At 38.3% G+C, this 22312-nt stretch overlaps 1 protein-coding gene across 1 annotated transcript; it reads right to left on the reverse strand.

Moving 5' to 3' along the window:
- Positions 1–13471: 13471 nt before the first annotated feature.
- On the reverse strand, positions 13472–17731 carry LOC140152228 (UDP-glucuronosyltransferase 2C1-like). The gene is made up of 5 exons (XM_072174530.1): positions 17293–17731; positions 16958–17262; positions 16444–16666; positions 15662–15881; positions 13472–13886 (listed from the first exon to the last, which is right to left on the reverse strand). Exons 1-5 carry the CDS (start codon positions 17543–17545, stop codon positions 13595–13597), a joined length of 1293 nt encoding a protein of 430 aa, XP_072030631.1. The 5' UTR covers positions 17546–17731; the 3' UTR covers positions 13472–13594.
- Positions 17732–22312: the final 4581 nt, after the last annotated feature.

Here is a 22312-nt window from a genome sequence, read left to right on the forward strand (position 1 = left end):
ACCCCCTTAACGAACCCTTCCCTAAAGAGTACACAGACATTTTGGAAAAAAAAATGTTTTAACCGAGAGTGTAAAATCTGCGCTTTAGTTAATACCTATAAATAAAAACCGCGAGTGCCGCAGAACCCTGTTGAGAAGTAATTGATAGTGACAACAGTCACAACACACATCGCATCCCGCCGCATCTTCCCATACCTTTGATGCTGTTAACTCGTCATATATATATATGATGACCTTGACTTATGAATAACATAAAATAAAAATGATAATATTAACATGGCCTGGATACCTTTGACTGAGTATTCATCATAAACGTGTGATATACACGCACAGACACCACACTAATTCAAAGATGTAATCAGCTGTGAATTTACCATATTCCTCATATTTACTAAAGCCAACCAGACGGATATGGATGTAGTAAGATTTAGCGATAGAGAGCCAATCTGAACGCAATACACAATTCTTGCACACAAAGCAACATTGCAAATTCCACTTCGTTTTTTTTTTTTTGGATCAAGTTAAAATACGTCAAATTATCGACAGATCTTTTGGTGATATAATAGCACTAACACTAATATTTTTACGTATTTCAATGTGATTTTTATTGTATAATATAGTAGCTAAATGCACATGCACAATGATTTATATTGTATGTATGTTGTTTAGAGCCATTCGAGCCATTCATAAGTGTGATGATGATACAGAACTACATTAACTCGAACTAACCCCATTCATACATACACCCACCCTAAACATATCCTATCTACGTACACCCCCACACTTCTCACTACACCACCCCCACCTACACACAGATCCCGATACACTCGAATATCCGAACATTTTTACTGTCGTCTACTTTTGTATGTCTTTGTTTATTACTCTTTAATACTCATACTCTTAATACTACTAATAGTCTGTATCATTAGTATATCATGCATGCCATAGAACGTTAAGAATAAGTTTTTTGTGTCATTAATAGAAATGGCCAGATCGGATAGTGTTGGTTTGATAAATAAATAAATGTTTCGCGTGTATCAAATCGCTTTACATTTATTCCGTTGTCGTTAATGTCAACTGCCATACAATGCCCAAGACATGCTCAATACCTTTGGGCGGCGCTCAATGGACAATATTCCTAACAGCTCCCCCATTTCACTCCTGGGTAGAGAGAGGCAAGTGAGGTTAAGCGCATTGCCCAAGTGCACAACACGATGGCACCGCCGGGGTTCGAACTCGCAACCCGCCGATTGCGAGATAGGGCCCGTACTGCTGCGCCACCGTTAAACCACCGTGGTTTGAACATTAAATCATTAGGCATATAGCCAAGGAACAAGCCAAGGTGACTGGTTTGGTAAAATGTGCAACATCAATGGAAATGGCCCGAGCATTAACATTTGAAGCATATAATGTTGGGTATGAATGATTCTTGCGCTGCTTTCATGCCTTTGGTATCTTTAAAGTCATCTACTTCTGATGCATTAACACACAATTAACATTAGTTCCAAAATGATACAAAATTTTCAATATCATCACTATTCTTATCGGAACAATAAACCTATTAATTTACAATTTTAGCCGAGAGTATATATACGGTATATATATATCATATTATTTTCTTAGCACACATTTGGAATAGAACCGAACTGCACAACAAAATAACAAAATTCAGCTACGCATATTTTGTGCCATTCACAAATCAAACTGACCGTAAATTCCTGGTATTTTTTTAACAAAGCCTTAACAAGTTCAAAGTGAATGGAAAAAATCACAAAGAATCAGGAACAATTGCCATTTACCGCGTTGCTTTTGTGAGACAGGATTTTGATACTTGTCTCTGCAATATAGCTTGTCGAATGAGCTACTTAGTAAGTTGAAGCAAAATATTATCGTTGGCTATACAGAGATAGGTGGGCGGGGTAAACGGAGCATGGCAGTTTATGCACTACTCACGGTGTACTGACGATTCATATTGGCATATAGTGGCTTCCTACGATAGTGGCAACACCAATAGCTGTTTATGTACTTGCTACATGATGATCAACTATATTATGTTTGTACTGAGGGCCATGTTTTGAATATCGTCGATAGATCACGGAGATTCATTATTAAATACGACGCGACAGTATATCTAATCAACGCATACTGTCATGTGAATTTGCATTTGAAGTGCGTGCGCAGCTTTGGCAATTGGTTGAAGGTGCATCGGTGGTGGGTGTTCCCATTGACGGGGACAGCGGAATACATTCATAGTACACACTCAAAGTCATTACTATCAGGAATAACGTACCTCATTGAAAATGCATAATACACGGCTTTCATCATTTCCCGAAGGAGGAAATTATTAAATAAAGCATCCCGCCGAATTGGAAATTGTCTTGCGCACACGAGCCATAAAAAGCCGGCGTTCTGGTCGTGACATGCCATGTGGCAGCGGACTGCTGAATCGTGAAGACACAACTTGTACCTTCTTCTCTTGCCATTGAGAACTTCCTCTTGTTTCCCACCAATTCTACTTGTGACACTGCAGAATTCTTTGCACTGACTTTCTACATTGCGTGTATACACACATACGTTGGTTGTGCGGGGATCATTAGAAGTAGGTCAAGTGACTCGAGTGGCTGTCACAATCTGTGTAGCTAGTGGCGAACTTTTGTTCCTGGACAACTGACTGGCGAATCAGCCTCAGGACGCTGTAGTGGGTCAAACTCGCTGAGCCGATTAGAGACCACTTAAAGACATCATAAACGTTGTTGAACTTATGCCAGACAACATCATGTCGATTTTGTAGGCAGATGGAAGTTGGATCGCAGCGAATATTTTGAAGAGTATCTAAAGCAAATGGGCGTTACGCTTCCAATGCGCAAAGCTGCATCCATGATGACACCAACGTGTGAAATCGACGTAAAGATGAAGAATTCGTCATCAAGATGAACGTCCCAGTAATTACATTGCACGTACAAAAATTCATTATGGGAAAGCCCTTCGACGACCTGCTACCAGATGGCACAAAACAAAATACAATAGTGGTACAAGAAGGCAACTCGCTTATCTTCAGAGAGGTGGAAAAATCGGATCCTCCGCATGTGGTGACGCGAGAAGTCCAAGGCGATGAGATGATTATGACCTGTGTGAAAGGAGATGTCTCTTGTAGGCGGATCTTCAAACGACTATGAGCGATTTGCAGCGGAAACTGCTGCACTGGAAACGGCCTAGCCGATACCAGAGCTAAGGGACCGCAAACGTTCTCCAGGCATTACAATCACTATTATAGCTGAATATGCGTTGCGAACAGTAAATACGCCCGCTTTCTCGTGTAGGTGGTGCTGGTCGCCGCAACGTACCAGTCGATATACCAAAGCCATGGACATTTCCAATATACATTTTGCACGATGTGCTAAGTCAAAGCTTGAAAAATAAACACTCAAAAGACTTTCGTTCTTGTCGACTGTCGCCAGTCTTGCAATGACGCAATGTTACAGCAAATTTGCGAACAGAGTGCCTATAAGTTTGTCTTTAAGTTCAATATTATGGTAAAACAGCATCGTCAATGATTCGTGCTTGATGTAAAACAACACTTCGCGACTTCTATGTCTATTAATCTGAACTGTATCCGTGTGACTGATATAGACACTAATTCCAAGTTTCGTGTGACTGTGAAACAGTGCCGAAATTAAAACGCTTCAAAAACCGCCTCTCATACTTTTATCGCCTCTCTAACTTTGCAACAACGGTCACTGGAAGTGGAAGAGCAGCTGTGTGAAGCTTGAACTTGTAACATTAATTGTCTGTACATTGTCTATATTATATGATATATATATATGTATATGTTTTGAAGAAAACCTATTTTAGAGGTTGAAATCCAATTCGCATCAAATGCGAGTTGAAAAAGCTGTATTTATTCTTATCTCTGACGATAGTAAAATAATATCTAATATTACAAGTATTTGCCTAAAGCATTGTAATTGTTAATATGATTATATATAAAAATCGCAAGTCTATAACTATTTTGGTTTAAAAAAAATGAAAGCCCAATTTCTGAAGATAAGTATTACATTCCTTTATAATGTTGCACTAGTTCCTTTATAAAAAAAACTTGTCATTTTAAAATAATATCGTAAAAGATCATTCTAAGCCATTATAGCTTGCAATTTTACTAAAATGAAATACAACTATATTTAATGGTCATTTGAATTGTCAGTCCCGCAGTATTACTTAAATCTCTATGCAGTTTGAAATCTTGTGTAATATTTGTGTGCAGTTGATCAAAGGACGTTTTAAATATTCGACAGTTAAGTACTCTAAATTTCGTCATGAAACAAATTGTCAAAATAATATTCTTTAAACCAGTGTGACATTCACAGTGAAATATTTTGTATTCTATGCGTTCAATTTCGCAGATTTAAGTCAGACTCCAAAGCGGTACATTAGGGGTGGTGCAATAATTATGTGTACCCCGGGGGTGAATTATAGGGGGGCAAAGATTTTTGGCAGGCCAAAAGGGGGGCAAGCATTTTTGGCAGGTCGAAAGGGGGTCAAGCGATTTTGGCAGGTCGAAAGGGGGGCAAGCAATTTTTGGCACAGATATTTTGGGCACCGTTTCTATATTACGCCCTAAAAAGGCGTAGGAAAAGGTTACGAACACGTTCAAATATGCAAAATTTCCTGCTCGCTGCGCTCGCATTATATGTTAGGACAATTTAAGGTTTTAAATTCGGGTTCCCCAAAATCTTGCATGTGTAAGGGGGGGCAAAGATTTTTGGCACGTCAAAGGGGGGGGGCAAAGGTTTTTTGGCACGTCGAAAGGGGGGGCAAAGGTTTTTGGCACGACCAAAGGGGGGGCAAGCGATTTTGGCAGACCATTTTAAGAATTCACCCCCCCCCCGGGTACACATAATTATTGCACCACCCCTTAGTAAACTATAAACAGCATCTCGTATATTGATCAGTAACAATGAGAACGTACGTATTACCAGTAGCCTTCGTAAAGGCAAAAAAGAAAACACGCATAGGCAATCTGAAACGCCGGTGCATTACACTTTGCTGAGTGTCACTATTCATCTAGGATACACTTCTACACGGTTTGATAAGGCTTTACAACTTGCATGTGCGTTAACTTCAGAAGAGAAAACTTCATTCTTTGTAATATAATAGACCTGATTATTACCAAGAATCTGATTTGAATATTAAAAACTCCTTTATTAAAGTCTGTCAATTGGAATGTAGGCAAAAGGTGATTGTCCGCGAATTGCCTGTTTGTAAGTCTCCTTAAATTGACAGCGTATGTGTGCATGCATGAAGCTCTTCCAGTATTAAATATTTCAATACAGCATTTCTAGGACATCCTATGTAAAATGTTTCCTTTTGTGTCAATGAATACAACCAAATATTCTAATCGTATTACACCATGTATCGTGCGTGTGCCGGCAGCTGGCGGGTAAAGTCCCATTTGACACGAAGCCGTTGGTAAGGCGGCGCCGTAAATAAATCTTCCTATGTCTTAACTCACTTACAGCTAATCAAGTATATCGTATTCAGATTGAAAGAAGTAGCGGCAAAATATCACTGTTGCTAATTGGATAGAGTAGGGTTCTATAAAGAGGGCATCTATCTATTGATGCTACTGCAACAGCAACGTACCAAGGTTTAAGTTGAAGTGAAGTATTTGAGCAGACGAATTGTTAATCATGAGAGTGACGCATGGCATGGATCATAATGATAATTGTCAAAGCTTTTATCAATTGTTACCTTTAAGTCAGTATTGTATAGCCTATCCAGTATATAGCAGAGAAAAATATTCATACTTTTACTAAATGTTAATGATATTCACCAGAGTTATAGCATCTCCAAAGAATCTCATGTGACCTTGATCAAATAATGAGCAACATCAATATTTAGATGTGCATTTTGTCTTGTACATGTATGTAAATGACTCACTAGCTCTCTTTAGGAATTACATTTTGGCATCCAAAGAATTATAACTCTGTTTTAGACACGAAAGTTGAGATTGAGAATATTGAAAGTTATTGCAATTACAGCCTCACGTCTCTGTAACAAGATACTCCACAATATCACTTTACTAAATCAATTTGGAATGCATATTAACAGCAAAGTACTTACGACTTGCATTCGTAAAATACCAGGAGAATACCAGGAGAATACCAATCAAGGCAATCAAATAACAGATCTTTACATTAGAAGCCCACTAGAAGATGCCAGTTAACATTAAAAAACACCTTCTGTATTAAAATGTTGAAACAATCTTATGCATGTACTGTTCCCGGTACTGTTACGGGTTTCCTGGTACCCAACATGTTTTAAGATATTGTTTACAAAGGTATTTCTGATGTGTTTTTGACGTAAAACTGGTACACCTGCTGTATGTCTGGTGTAATATCTCCCAAATTGTGCATTGTATCAGAAATAAGAGACTAAACTTGCTTCTTTATGATATAGCCATGCCAAAACATGTCACTACCGTCAAAAGTAGTCTTTAAAACTGGTCAACAACACTCATGAACCGAATATATCAGAGAAAAATATTCTCTGTCATCAGCGGTGTAATGCTGTTGGTAGACTGACTGACTGACTAGATTACAAAGGACAATATGATATTGTCAACCTCTAAAAACACTAGAGAAACAGTCAGTCTATCAACAGCATTACACCGTTGGTGACAGAGAATGGTTTCTCTGCAATATTTGGTTCAAAAAGTGACTGTTGTTGATATCTATTCCCAACACGTATAAATCTCTTCATTCGCGATGTCAATACCACTTTAGCTGTCTCTCTCTTTAATGAAAATTTTAATCTGTGAATTAAAAGGAATGGAAGCACGTTGAATCAAAATTTGTGTTCAGTGTGAATTAAAGGTATTACTAATAAAAGCTTGCAAATGAAAAGTACAAATTGTATCATTGCGTTTTCTCTAGCGTGTCTTGTTGTAAAACTATTAGTCTGGTGCCACTGTGGTGCCGATACCGTTACCGAACTGTACGTGAAAGGAAGCGACCACATCCGCCAGAGGAACGTACTATGAATATGAAACACATTATACTGACAAAGGTGATGTGAAAGTAGGCCAGTTCAGCAGCCAGACTAGAAAAATTCAATACAGTTAGTTTCCTAGTCTGTTACATAATACAGTCAAGATGTATATCTACCGATTTGAACATTTAGTTTATTTCACAGAGTTGCGTTGATGGATTTTGTGAAATGATAAACCAATTGTAGTGATGTGATCACCCAAATTGTTTGCCGATGACAGCAATGCGTGTTTTTTTTTATTATTATTTTATATACACGGAGTAATTTTTAGTTCATTTTTTATTTGCTAATACATATTGATTGTCAATGAAACAGACTTGAAGGAAGAATCGTTAAAACGATAGAAATACAAGGCCTCATTCTCTTTTCGATTAATGGTTATCTGCTCAAGATAGCAAAGCTTTCGAATGAGTATAGTTAAAACAGGCAGAGTATCGTTATTGTTTTATATCATTTTTTTCCGTTCATCAATAAAAACTTTTCGAAAGTTGCTTTAGAGATCAATTTCATGGATTGTTTTTAATTTTTCATTGGCTTCCTTTTCCACATTTATATCAAATTAACTATCCAATTTGTTTGGCGGTCCCAGAAAGTTTTCATTTGCGTCAAGTTCTTGTTGCTATCGAGATGGACAAAAACAGTGACAATATGATTTCAAACTGTCCCTGAAATAGTCATACATACAAGACACGGGCACATATTTACTTTTACGATAGATATTATGATTTCATAACTTGAGAATGTGCAAGACGTGGAAGAGAAACAGAAGATAAGGCAAAGCGCAAGAAAACTGAAGGTAGAACATTGAGCATAATGAAGGATAAGAAAAAGATGGAATGTGGAAAAGATAGCCAAATTAATTAATATTTCGCTTCTCCAAATGTAAACGAGAGAATACATCAGAGAGCTTGTGATTTCCATACGTGCGTCTATTCAAAATCCCGTCACATGAGAGTGATTTTGAATAGATGCACGGGCGTGTGATACGTACGTTTGGATATCGCAAGCTCTCTAATAATCAACGACAAAGATGCCCTGATGCAGAATGCATTGATTACAGCTAGCATGAGACCAGGGTCTGAACACTACCAACCCGTTCCTGTTCTTCACGTGGACAACCAATGGAATCCCAGTTTTCAGGTGAGGACTATTTCCATTTGTTGAGTAAGGATATATTTAAAAAGGTAGTCAACCAGTGAATTCGATAGTTTGAAAAATCGGGAACAGCTCATCAGTCCGAAAACGGTTAAAGTTATGGTTTGTAGCAAGTTAGGTTTAGGGAGAAGGTTCCCGGGAGAAGGTTAGGTTTTACCATTAGGGTTAGCGATAGGGTTTGGCTAGGTTTAGGGTCAGAGTTAGGATCAGAGTCGTGGGTTGTGTTTAGGGTTTGGATTAGGGGTTAGGGTTAGGGAAGTCAAGGGTTGGGGAGGATTTAGAGAATAAACGATAGGAATTTTGTTTTTACTATGCTCTACTGTGTGATAGACGACAGACAGGTCCAATATTTTGAGTATAGTGGATGCCGGCGTATTTAGTGTGCACCTCGACAAGCGTGTTGCATAACGACGCAGACCATCCTCTACTGATAGACGACATGCAGGATGAAATCCAGCGCTTACAAGCTAGACCACTCCCACTGACTAAGAATATGGTTTATATGTTATAAACCCTAATCCTTATTCCTTACCCTAAGGTTATTGGGTTTTAGGACTATTGATCTCTCGTACTATTGAATACTAAATGCAACAGGCATAAGCGCCAATCCGGCTTGAAATGTGTGTGTCGGAAGGGGGTGGGGGGCAATCGGCCTAAATGGTCAAAAAGTGGCTGAAAAGAACAAAAAATTGGTAATTTTGCCAAAAGGCGGGGGAGGGGAAACGTCCCCGGAAGTTGACGCCCATGGCAACAGGTCTCTGGACTCGAGACAAAAGGGCTCTTGAAAATCAGAACCCGAAATGAAGTTAATAAAGTCAAGAATTATATCAAGAAGTCAAAAAGTATATATCTACCGATTTGAACATGAGGGATTTAAGATCTTGGATTTTGTGAAATGATCAATTGTAGTGATGTGCTCTCCACAATTGTGTATTGGAGCACTGCATGTTTTGTTTTATACAGTGTGCTTTTTAGTTTTAGTTCATTATTTCATTTCCTATTACATATTATTAATTTTGAATGTAAAAAGACATGAAGTTAGAATGCAGGATGAAATCCAGCGCTTACAAGCTAGACCACTCCCACTGACTAAGAATATGGTTTATATGTTATAAACCCTAATCCTTATTCCTTACCCTAAGGTTATTGGGTTTTAGGACTATTGATCTCTCGTACTAAATACTAAATGCAACAGGCATAAGCGCCACTCCGGCTTGAAATGTGTGTGTCGGAAGGGGTGGGGGCAATCGGCCTAAATGGTCAAAAGTGGCTGAAAAGGACAAAAATTGGTAATTTTGCCAAAAGCGGGGGGGGGGGGGACGTCCCCGGAAGTTGACGCCCATGGCAACAGATCTCTGGACTCGAGACAAAAGGGCTCTTGAAAATCAGAACCCAAAATGTACGAATGCCTTTGGTAGAACACTTTTTAGTTAACTGTTCGCTTGTTTGTTTCATTCTTTGTTTTTGTTTGTATGCTTGTTTGTTTTCATAATGAAACAAATAAAAATGGTAAAGCTAGGGTCTGAACACTACCAACCCGTTCCTGTTCTTCACGTGGACAACCAATGGAATCCCAGTTTTCAGGTGAGGACTATTTCCATTTGTTGAGTAAGGATATATTTAAAAGGTAGTCAACCAGTGAATTCGATAGTTTGAAAAATCGGGAACAGCTCATCAGTCCGAAAACGGTTAAAGTTATGGTTTGTAGCAAGTTAGGTTTAGGGAGAAGGTTCCCGGAGAAGGTTAGGTTTTACCATTAGGGTTAGCGATAGGGTTTGGCTAGGTTTAGGGTCAGAGTTAGGATCAGAGTCGTGGGTTGTGTTTAGGGTTTGGATTAGGGGTTAGGGTTAGGGGAAGTCAAGGGTTGGGGAGGATTTAGAGAATAAACGATAGGAATTTTTGTTTTTACTATGCTCTACTGTGTGATAGACGACAGACAGGTCCAATATTTTGAGTATAGTGGATGCCGGCGTATTTAGTGTGCACCTCGACAAGCGTGTTGCATAACGACGCAGACCATCCTCTACTGATAGACGACATGCAGGATGAAATCCAGCGCTTACAAAGCTAGACCACTCCCACTGACTAAGAATATGGTTTATATGTTATAAACCCTAATCCTTATTCCTTACCCTAAGGTTATTGGGTTTTAGGACTATTGATCTCTCGTACTATTGACCTATAATACTAAATGCAACAGGCATAAGCGCCAATCCGGCTTGAAATGTGTGTGTCGGAAGGGGGGGGGGGCAATCGGCCTAAATGGTCAAAAAGTGGCTGAAAAGAACAAAAAATTGGTAATTTTGCCAAAAGGCGGGGAGGGAAACGTCCCCGAAGTTGACGCCCATGGCAACAGGTCTCTGGACTCGAGACAAAAGGGCTCTTGAAAATCAGAACCCGAAATGAAGTTAATAAAGTCAAGAATTATATCAAGAAGTCAAAAAGTATATATCTACCGATTTGAACATGAGGGATTTAAGATCTTGGATTTTGTGAAATGATCAATTGTAGTGATGTGCTCTCCACAATTGTGTATTGGAGCACTGCATGTTTTGTTTTATACAGTGTGCTTTTTAGTTTTAGTTCATTATTTCATTTCCTATTACATATTATTAATTTTGAATGTAAAAAGACATGAAGTTAGAATGCAGGATGAAATCCAGCGCTTACAAGCTAGACCACTCCCACTGACTAAGAATATGGTTTATATGTTATAAACCCTAATCCTTATTCCTTACCCTAAGGTTATTGGGTTTTAGGACTATTGATCTCTCGTACTAAATACTAAATGCAACAGGCATAAGCGCCAATCCGGCTTGAAATGTGTGTGTCGGAAGGGGGTGGGGGGCAATCGGCCTAAATGGTCAAAAAGTGGCTGAAAAGGACAAAAAATTGGTAATTTTGCCAAAAGATGGGGGGGGGGACGTCCCCGGAAGTTGACGCCCATGGCAACAGATCTCTGGACTCGAGACAAAAGGGCTCTTGAAAATCAGAACCCAAAATGTACGAATGCCTTTGGTAGAACACTTTTTAGTTAACTGTTCGCTTGTTTGTTTCATTCTTTGTTTTTGTTTGTATGCTTGTTTGTTTTCATAATGAAACAAATAAAAATGGTAAAGCTATTTAACAGTACATACTTTTTGAGCCATTCAAAGTTTATCCATGGCAATATCCGATTGCAAATATGGTAAATTAAAAATGCAAAAGAGGGCAGTGTTTATAATATTACTGCACGGTATACTGCTCCAAAAGGTGTACACCCCGAGTCAGAAAGGTTTACGGAGTTTTGAGTCAGTCTATAGTATATAAAAAATTTATATAAAAAAGGTAATAAAACAAAAAACACCCGCACCCCACCCTCCCTACACCCCCACCCATATATATCCCTACATACATTGAACACATTTGTGTTCAGTGTGAATTAAAGAGTATTACTAATAAAAGCTTGCAAATGAAAAGTACAAATTGCGTTTTACCTAGCGTGTCTTAGTCGTAAAACTATTAGTCCGGTGCCACTGTGGTACCGATATCGCTACCGAACTGTTCGTGAAAGCAAGCGACCACCTCCGTCGAAGTAACGCACTAACTGAGGTGATGTGAAAGTAGGGTAGCAGTCAGACTGGAAAAATTCAATTCAGTTGGTGTTACATAATACAATCAAGAATTATATCAAGAAGTCAAAAAGTATATATCTACCGATTTGAACATGAGGGATTTAAGATCTTGGATTTTGTGAAATGATCAATTGTAGTGATGTGCATGTGCTCTCCACAATTGTTTGTTTATTGGAGCACTGCATGTTTTGTTCTATACAGTGTGCTTTTTAGTTTTAGTTCATTATTTCATTTCCTATTACATATTATTAATTTTGAATGTAAACAGACTTGTATGAAGTTAGAATCGTTAAAAATGACAAATATACAAGGCCTGATTCTCTTTTCGACTGATTTGTTAATGGTTAACAACAACAAATAATTACTATATACTTAAGAAGCTTATACTTAAGATACCCATACTTTTGAATGGAGTGTTTCGTAAAGCGTCTGATAGGAACTTTTATTTTTAAAAGACCGACGATACGTTACACAGGTGTTCCAGAAAAAAGGTTATAAGGAAAAGCAAAAAAGTTATTAGTTTTAAAAACAGTTAAAATGGGCAGAGTATCGTAACTGCATAATCATGTTTTTCAGTTTATATATAAAAACCTTTTCAAAATATATTTCTGACATAAATTTCATGGCTTGTTATTGCAAATTGGAAAGTTTATTATGACAATTAAATATGCAAATTTGGACAATTCATCATATCCAACTTGTCAGACGTTTTAAAAGGGCTTTTACCTTCCCAGGAAAGTTTTTATATGCGGCAATGTCTTTTTGCTGTCGAGACGGTCAAAAATTAGTTCTAAGTGATTTGATCAAGTGTCACTGAACATAGCCAAAAATCGACTGCTCGGTGCCAGAAGTGGGTAAGTGCAACAGCTGCCCTGAGGACATTTGGACTTTTTTTTTCATTTGCTTGTCGCTTATTTGTTTGTTGTTTGTCTGTTTGCATAATAAACAACATAATAAACAAATACTTTTTTGAGCTATCAGTATGTTCAATGAGCCTGTTCAATGAGTACTTGAACAGATGGGGTTATCTTGTGTATTGTATCCTGTATGAGGAAGTCGATTGTATTTTACGAGGGCGGTATTTATAATATTACTACAATGGTATACCTCGCTCTAAAGGTGTACTCCACGAGTCAGAAAAGTTGGCTGAGACCTGCGATTTAATTAAATACAGTTAAGTAATAAGCACATAAATACATAATTTGACCAGTATCATGCTTATAATTAATAAACAAAAACACTATCACCTCCTCATTAGAGTTATGCAACAGCAAGATATTGTTACATTTTATTTGTTGTTTAAGATCAATGTTTTGATTTCATAGAAAAAATGGTGGAAAATTAATGAAAAAAGAGAACAGCGTTATCCATGTCAAGATAAATTATCACGCCAAATCAACTTAGCAAAAACGGGACATGTTAAGATAAGTCGACTTAGAAAAAATGGATGTCGACATATTAAAAAAAGAATAATATATATTCTGTGGTGTCAAATTACATTAAGGTTACTGTTGGTCAATGTTGCATTAAGGTTACTTTTGCTTTCTTGCACTGCGGGCCCTTATATTGGGGTCCCACTTGGAGTGTTTGTCGTCAGAGTCACCGGCCTCAAGCCTGCCGGCCCTGCGGCCTTGATGTTTTTGTTCATACTGCAAACATCAATTTCTTTTCAATCAACCCATACATTAGTAGTAATTATATAGTTTAATCAAATTGGACAGAGTAGGATCTACCTTTAACTTACTTTTCTGATATTCAATATCAAATATTCTAAAGCATCAGTCATTTTTTATGTACTGCGAATTATCATTTCTCCTGAAGCCTCTTTTACAGACACTACAACAAAGTCCAAAAATATATCGCAAAATATATATAAGCACAGCTGCTAATAGTATTAAAAACAACCCTACATCAATCAGGTAATACTGTATAAAATTCAGTTCAAACACGTGGGCACGTAGATGTTCGTCTCCAAACTTCAGCACATGTTCAATCCAGAAGATAGCTCGCTCTTTTGCTGGTGGTAAGTCACGAAGAATCGCAGAGTAGTGGGATACTTTCTCCTGGTACCTAAAATGAGAGAAAACAACAGAGTCATCGTTTAATTAATAGCATGACTAGTATCTTGTCAAATATGTGGCCGGCAGGTTTTGGGTGTCATTAAAGTTTATCGATTGATTGTCATCCCAGGTACAGTAGGAAAAACATTTTCACTCTGACCTATTTTGACAGATAGGGAACAGTAACAACGTGTGATACCATATTTGCCGGTAGTTTCATTTTATATATAACGTAAAAAAACTCTTCAACAAAAAATGGAAAGTTTATTCAAGCATCTATATCCCAAATTAGTTGTCACAAAGTCATGTTCATATCGTGTTGCATATCAATTTATTCCCCTTTACAATGGCACCTTTTGAAACAATCGCCCTTTTCACGGATGAGTACACGTCTTGAGAATCCACCATTATTCTGTACAGCAAGCTGCAATCCCATATCTTCCCAATCTGGGACCATATTCAATCATCCAAGCTCCTCCAAGATGACAACGCTCACGGCCTGCCATCAGCCCATACCTCAACCTGATATTGAACACTTGTGGGACCAGCTTAGTCGTGCTGTGCTTGCCAGAGTAGCCAATGCAACTACATTGAATGACCTGCGAAGAATCCTGGTTGAAGAATGCAATGCCATCCCACAGCAACGTGTAATCATTCTGGTGAGCAGCATGAGGAGAGGAGGAGGGGCCAGGCTGTTGTGGCTGCGTATGGTTCACCACTATTGAGGTTAGTGACTAGTGTTGTTTGAGCACAGAATAATGGTAAATTTTGCATATTCTGTTTGAGACCCCACTACATTCACAAGACGTGTACTCAGCCGTGAAAAGGGGATTGTTTTAAAATGTGGTGTCATTGTAAAGGGGAATAAATCAGCTGTCCATTGATATGCAACACGATATGCGTTTAATCGCGGGCTTGGTCTTCATTTGCCTGAAATCCTATACATACAATCCGGGGGGCATTTAACACAAATGACCATACGGATATGCTCCCCCGGAAAGACCTCTTTTTTTTGGACAGCGCGGCTCCCTAAGACTTCCTGAATTTGTACCAAAACAGAGCGTTAGATGATCATTGATTTTGATAATTTCAGCTCTATTCGCCGTAGAAGTGATAATGTAAAAGGATTAACTACCATAGCAATAGATGAATACAATTTTTGAATCATCGCCCCACACTACAACGTTCACGCGGTACATATGCATTGAACCATAGATGTCAAAGAACAGAGAACACTTGCACCTGTAAGATTAGTATCTTTGCAAAGAACGGTATTGTATTCTTTGATTGCAGACATACACAGGTGAATGAGGTGATGAGTGCAACCTGCCTGTAGTGCAGGGCGATATAATTATTCAAAACATGTATTCATCTATTGCTATTGTAGTTAATCCTGTTACATCATCACTTCTGCGGCGAATAAAAGACCCTGGCAAGAAAGACCTTGATTTTGACCCTTCGCAGCTTCACAGGCCCCCTTTTTCGGTATGCCGTTAGTTCCCACAGACCCACCAAAAATTGATTATGTGCGAAATACAATGTGGCACTGATTAAATGAGCTTTTTATATTGGCTATTTTCTTATATTTTATTGTTTTGCTCCATATTTTGGCCTATATCTCACGTTTGGTCAGATTGGATCCAATCGTGTCACAAAATATTCTTAATTTCCTTTATCATACCCCTTATAAACTGAGCGTCAAAACAATGACATTTCTATGAATTGAAAACTGGCCTTTTTTAAAGATTAAACCCGACGATATTAGATTTTCTTCCTTTACTTTACCTTTTGCTTAAAACTTCAAATATTGCTTCAGACAAATTTTCCTCTGTAATCATCTTGGAATCCAGCTGTAAACCCATTCCTTTTGACACAACTCGTGCTGCATTATCCCACTGATCAGGTGCTATTAATGGAATTAAAATCATGGGAACCTCGTGGTAGAGGGCTTCGTAAACACCGTTCAGACCTCCGTGTCCTATGAAAAGGCGGGTCTTAGAATGACCTAAGTAGAATGTGAAAAAGCAGAAGAATATAAAATTATAGAATGAACAACAACAAGTAGAGACCGTGAGAAACGGAAGGAGGAAGGAAAGAGAAGGAGAAGAGGAGATGATGAAGAAGATGATAGCAAACAAAAAGAATCCTAATTATTTGTTTGTTTGTTTGCTTGCTTGCTTGTTCAACAGGACGGTTCGGGCGGACACACGCTTGGGTCCTGATGGGACCAGGCTCAAGCAAAATGTTTGAGCCAAACCTTAAAAGCTTATTTAAGCATGCTGGCCTGTATGAAGAGAAAAGAAACAGGATTCAAAAAAATAGCAAGGAAAAGAATTAAAGGCCACTCCCAACAATTCATTTGTACAATTTTGCTCTATAGTCTCTTACTTTCTGGGTAAATTTTGCGAATCAATGTTTGTTAGAAACCAAATACTAGTAAACTATTGAATCCAATTTCTTATACCCTTCCGATGGTTTCCTTTTGTGAACTAAAGAAGTTGTGGGTATTAGTTGTAATTGTTGTCTATGAGTCTAGGAAGTTAACAAAATCAGGTTTCACATCTTACCTAATAAATCATTCTGTGGAATCCATTTCATAATTTTCGTGTTACTCCCTAGGTTTATAGGTTCATCACCATCATGTCTCCAAATTACTCGCTGTTGCAATCTGCTAAATACTTTAGCTAGGCTTTCCGTCATTTGAGAATTGCCAAGAGTACCAATTTTACTTCCTAGAGAAAAAACAATGACTCCGTGGTCATTCGAACCTTGGACAAATTCTTCTAGCTCCTGTGGGTTAATGATGATAATGATGATCGCAAAATAAATAATAATAATAAATAACAACAACAACAACAACAACAACAACAACAACAACAACAACAACCACCACCACCACCACCACCACCACCACTACCACTACCACTACCACTACCACTACCACTACCACTACCACTACCACTACCACTACCACTACTACTACTACTACTACTACTACTACTACTACTACTACTACTACTTTATTTAAACAATGACATCAAAAGCACCAGAAACGACAAAATGATCTTATACTGTACTTACTGTGTCAAGTACTTTAGCAGCTCTTAATGCCATCCCACCGACAGGAACATAATTCGGCATACTTGGTTGTGGATAATCTAAAGATAGGTCCGAATAGCTTAACCACAATACTGCTTTGCCCATCATATACGGTAAATAAGTATCAGGATTTATGTTGAAGTCTCTCTGTATTTTAATAAAGTCTTCAAATAAATTTGGTGGTAGGATATGAGAAAACAGGAAATGTTGGAATACATTGAGAACTCGTTGCATAAAAGTCATTTTGTCAGTTGCACCAAAGAAGGTTTCGGGATTATAGGACAACTCTGCTGGATAACCATACTAACCATAGAGACTCTTTCTAAAGACGGGGTATTCTCGTGAAGTTGTTAGGCCGATGAACGGTATATTAAGATAGTGAGCTAAAAGTACATCGCATGGGAAAAAGATATCAGTTATCATCAAATCATATGCTTCATTTTTTAATCGTGCAAGAGTGGCTGTATCTGTGAACAACGCTCTACAATCTTCACTACCGAACTTCATGGCATTGAATAATATGTCAAACCCGTCAACTCCGATGCAATCCTCGTTTGCTTTAGACCGCATTTTGGCTTCTTCTTTGAGAACATCTTCTTCCGTAAACGCTGATTTATAATAAATAACATCCGATGCTTTGAAACTAGAAATCAATTTCTCATCTCGGGGCAGAGCATTCGCAAGTAAATGCAAAACATGACCTTTATCAGCCAGTCCTGATCCTATGGTTGCTAACTGTTGATCATGGCTTCCTCCGGGAACAATAAACATTGGCACAAGGATTTTTCCGGGCAATTTCCCAAGATGAGGTAACTCCTTAACGGACCCATCGCTAGTTTGATCTGCAGATTCACCGATTGGCATGCAGGCAATAAGTTGAAAAACCAACAGTAAAACGACAATCACCATGTTGATTATAAAATCCATGCACTTTGTAGGAAAAAGGTGTACAATTAATTGGTGGAGGTAAGTTGTAGGTCTGCATCAGAATAATACATTGTGCAAATGTTCGAAGTCTTTATCATCATACTGTTTGCACTTCATTTCGACATAGGCTTTGCATAATTGCGTAAGCAAATTCCACTGTGTAAAATACACCATTGGGTGGGTTGGAGTTGGTGCGGGTGGGAAGTATGGATGTGAGGGTATGTGGAGGATGGGTGGGTGGGAGGGCGATACCATACGTGATACATGTAGCTACATGTAAATGTACTGATGTGCGTTAGCGATCAAACGCCTGCGTGTGTTAGTCCATGTAGTTAACACAACTGTGGGTTTGGTGGGGTGGGGTGGCGTGTCTGTATGTGCAGGGATATATTTTCTCAAAGTCCTACTCCTTCTCCTTCTTCGTCTTTCCACATTCGCCTAGGACAGGTTCCTTCCAGGGCCCGTTTTCTGTTAATTTAAAAAGCACTGCTTTAGCCTACATTATTTTCACCAAATTCGCCGTCGCAAATTCTAAAGGAGACAAACAGAAAATGCCGGGAGAAAATGATGACGTCTGGGATTCTGACCCAGGACCTCAGGTTTACGAGACCTAGGCTCATGCCTGGGATTTTATAATATAATCAACATGGTGATTTCGAGGGTAATTTTCATTTTGTATTGAATACGCCACTACCTTAGTCACCAGTTCACGCTTGAGGCTTCTGTGCTGTACTCTGATACCTGTATGATGATCTAAAGATTTTCTCGCTGATCGCTTCGCTCGCTGTTCGAGAGGCGTCGCGGTTTGAGAACGGGGCTAGTTCTAGGTTTGTACTCTGGTTATTATCTACTAGTGCATGTAGTATGTCAGCTCCAGTCGTCTACTTACCTAACATGATGCAGTCATGTCTACAGTAGAATTCATCTCGACCTTTGCAGGACTTAACCCCGGGGGGTACTCAAATTTTTTTGGGTAGGGTGTGCCTCCGAAGATTTTGAAGTAGTACCCATGTCTATACCACTTCAAACCCGATTTTTACTACCGATGCATATACCAACATAGAATAGACACCCATGACTATAACAGAAAAAAAAACAAAAATACCACCCATTGATATACCAACCCCATATACTGACCCATCCATATACCACTATACTTTTAGAATACCGTAAAAAATTTTCAGATCACGTTTTTAATTTGTTTACTGTAGTGTGACCAAGCTAATTATGTACACCAAAGATGATTAACAAATGTTTTGTATTAAAGTAATATTTAGAAGTACTTAGTAGTAGTAGTAGATAGAGAGACAAAGGTGTGAAGGCCAGTGATCAGTGAATGCACTATCCATCCATTCATAAACATGTACAATAAGCCTATTGAAATGTTCCCTTCATAATAAGAGAATTATGATGGTTAGTGACGTCAGAAGAGTTTGTCATTACTTCTTTAAGGACCAGGTATTTACTGATACTTTTAACATAATAACTATTGTTTTATTTCCAAGTAACATTTTATGACCAACAATTGTAAAGGCCCTTTGTCTCAAGATTATGTAGGTGTGTCATCCCATACATTTCTTGCATCATCATCATCATGTGCACAGGAAGTAATTATTAATATTCAATTATGTTAATTCATGTTAAATTGTTAGACTGACCATTACATCATCGTTCAAGATAACTTACTATTGGATGAAATATTAATAAGGAGGTTGGACTTGTATTTCCTCTCCAAAATATAAGATTGATACTTTTGTAGGACTAAGACAGTTAACACGATACTAAACAGTTGACACTTGATACTGACAACATGTAGCATCTTAATAAACTTCAACTTTGGGTCGATCCCTCAACATTGGACTCCGTGTTTACCTCTTCGCTAATTTCCCCAAACTACATTAACGCCCCGTCACAGTAGGCCTATTTTGTATTTTTTTATTCTATTTATCAAGGGTCTATCATTTATTGATTATTATTATTTTGTTTGTTAGGGGCGTTAATTATGTGTACCCCCGGGTGGTGAATTATAGGGGCAAAGATTTTTTGGCAGGCCAAAAGGGGGGGGGGGGAGCGATTTTTGGCAGAACATTTTGAGAATTCACCACCCCGCGTACACAATTGTTGCACCGGCCCTTATTTTGTAATGAACTCATACAAATCCAAAATATATTTATTGTTGTTTTGTTTTCTCAGTTTCCCAATTTATGTTCGTTTGTCTTGTAGGGGCCGATATCTAGCCTAGTTTGTAACAAGTATTGTGTAGGGAAAGATGATTCTTGCACTTATTTATATTTTATTTAACAACATACAAAAACCACGAAACAGTGGCGCAGCCAGTGTCCCCCCGCTCATCATGGCCTTTGGTTCATGCAAGTAAGTCGATTGACGGAAGATGTCTGTGAAAAAAATTGGATGAGCAATCATAAAATTTGTACCCTGCATGGTGAAAGAAGAACGGAAAAATATTAAAAATAAAAAATCAAGAAGAAATTTTTTTTTTATTTATATTTTTTTGTACGGTACCTTTTTTCTTTCTACTCATGATTTAATGAAATTTTAAACGAATTTAATATTTGTTCAACGCAATTGCAATTATCATTGAATTATCGAACCAAAACAACATCAATTTGACCCATGCACATCGATCGTGTATGATTTTGGCAGTGTCATGTCAGCTGAATTCGGCACCAAAATAATACTCAACTTTACACTAAAACTTACCCGATTGTTGAAAAACCCTATTTATATGATTCGATGCATTTAAAAATCGGCAGTTAATTTACTTTAGTTTCGCGATCCCGAGTTCTGAGAGGCAAAACTGACTTAAAAAACAGCGATGAAAAAATTGCTGTTGCAACTTCGATACCGATTAATTTCAGTGATTTATCAAAACTGGCCGGGGTAAACAGAAGTAGTGCTGGGCTCGCATATACTACACCGGAAGAATGTCGCCATCTGTTTGCAATGACAACTCAACGTTTGCTAATCGGACTATCAATTGATTTGCCCAGCTCTGAATTTATGGTTCTGATTTGCCTTATTTGGATAGCGATGTACCTTATTTGGAGACGATCAGACAATTTATTTTCGTGAAATTTATGCAAGTGAGTTTAAAGATTTTCGACCCATTGATATACCAAAATCTGATTTAGACCCCATTTGAATACCAATTTTAACTTACTACCCATGCGTATAAAAAAAAAACGGAAAAAATAAGGGGTCATTGATATACCAAGCGGCCGAAAATGCGACCCATGTTTGCGGCACATCCCCGTATGGCCATTTGTACTGAGTACCCCCCGGACTTAACCCCATTAAAAGCTATTAAGGTTAGCCGAGAGTTTTTCATGCGCTTGATTTCAGAGGGGCGTAAGTTCATAACAGAAACAGCCATGCAGAAAATGAACAAGCGTACCGGTATAGCATTCATATCTACATACTAACAAAGTATGATGTTTTGCATAACTTTTATTTTGCATAAAGAAACACCGCGCGATGTGTGTTGTAAGGGTGCATACCACCAAATTAATGTCCCTCATCATTTATTAGACATTAGGATAATCATCCCTGAAAACAGAAACATACAGTCATGCAGCGTACACCCCAATGTGAAACATGTTTGAACCTGAGGTAGGCCCTATGATACTACTCCCAGGTTTGATCAAGAACACTAATTTATGCAGGATACACCCCATGCAGCCTACGCCTATACAGTAGGTCTGACCAAACACGGAGAAGCTGAAGGTCACTCTGCCCTGTTATTTATCTTCTATGACCAGCATGCAAATCCCTCAGAATTTAGACAACCGCAGGTCAAGGCCGTGTAGGCCCTATGTGTTGTTCGGTATCGGCCGCTTTAGGGGCAGAATGGATCCATACGGTCACTGTTCTAATATTCTCTACTTTCAAAGAATAATTTATATTATATGTAGCCTAATACTTTAGGATTGTGGAGACAGATACAGATATTGCTAATTCATTTGTTACATACACAGTCCGCTATATTTTGCCTTTTAAAATATAAGTTACCAATCATTGTGACATGCGCCCTTATTCACAAACACGAACTGCACGGGGTTTCCCAGCAAAACTTGTATTTTTTCATAGTGACCGTAAAGTATGATATTTTGCATATGCAAAACTACATATTTTGCCGAAGTATGTAGTTTGCATATGCAAAACTACATACTTTTGGAAAGTATGTAATTTTGCATATGCAAAACTACATACTTTTGGAAAGTATGTAATTTTGCATATGCAAAATATCATATTTTGCAAAGGTATGTGGTTTTGCACGCAGCACCGGGACGTAGGCCTACTTACAATAGAATATCGATCCACGGTCAAGACATGAAAAGGCTATGAAACTTGGCTTAGCTCGTGCCCGGAGCTCGGATGCCGGGGGGATGG

Source organism: Amphiura filiformis, chromosome 5, assembly GCF_039555335.1.
Source record: "Amphiura filiformis chromosome 5, Afil_fr2py, whole genome shotgun sequence".
Lineage (NCBI taxonomy): Eukaryota > Metazoa > Echinodermata > Ophiuroidea > Amphilepidida > Amphiuridae > Amphiura > Amphiura filiformis.

What these genes read in the sequence shown, in the direction of transcription:
- LOC140152228 (XM_072174530.1), bottom strand. Translation starts at nt 17,545, where the DNA reads ATGCGGTCTAAAGCAAACGAGGATTGCATCGGAGTTGACGGGTTTGAC. An exon ending in CTGCTAAAGTACTTGACACA is followed by an intron (nt 16,667 to 16,957) that starts GTAAGTACAGTA and finishes ATTAACCCACAG; the next exon opens with GAGCTAGAAGAATTTGTCCA. An exon ending in TTTGAAGTTTTAAGCAAAAG is followed by an intron (nt 13,887 to 15,661) that starts GTAAAGTAAAGG and finishes CTCTCATTTTAG; the next exon opens with GTACCAGGAGAAAGTATCCC.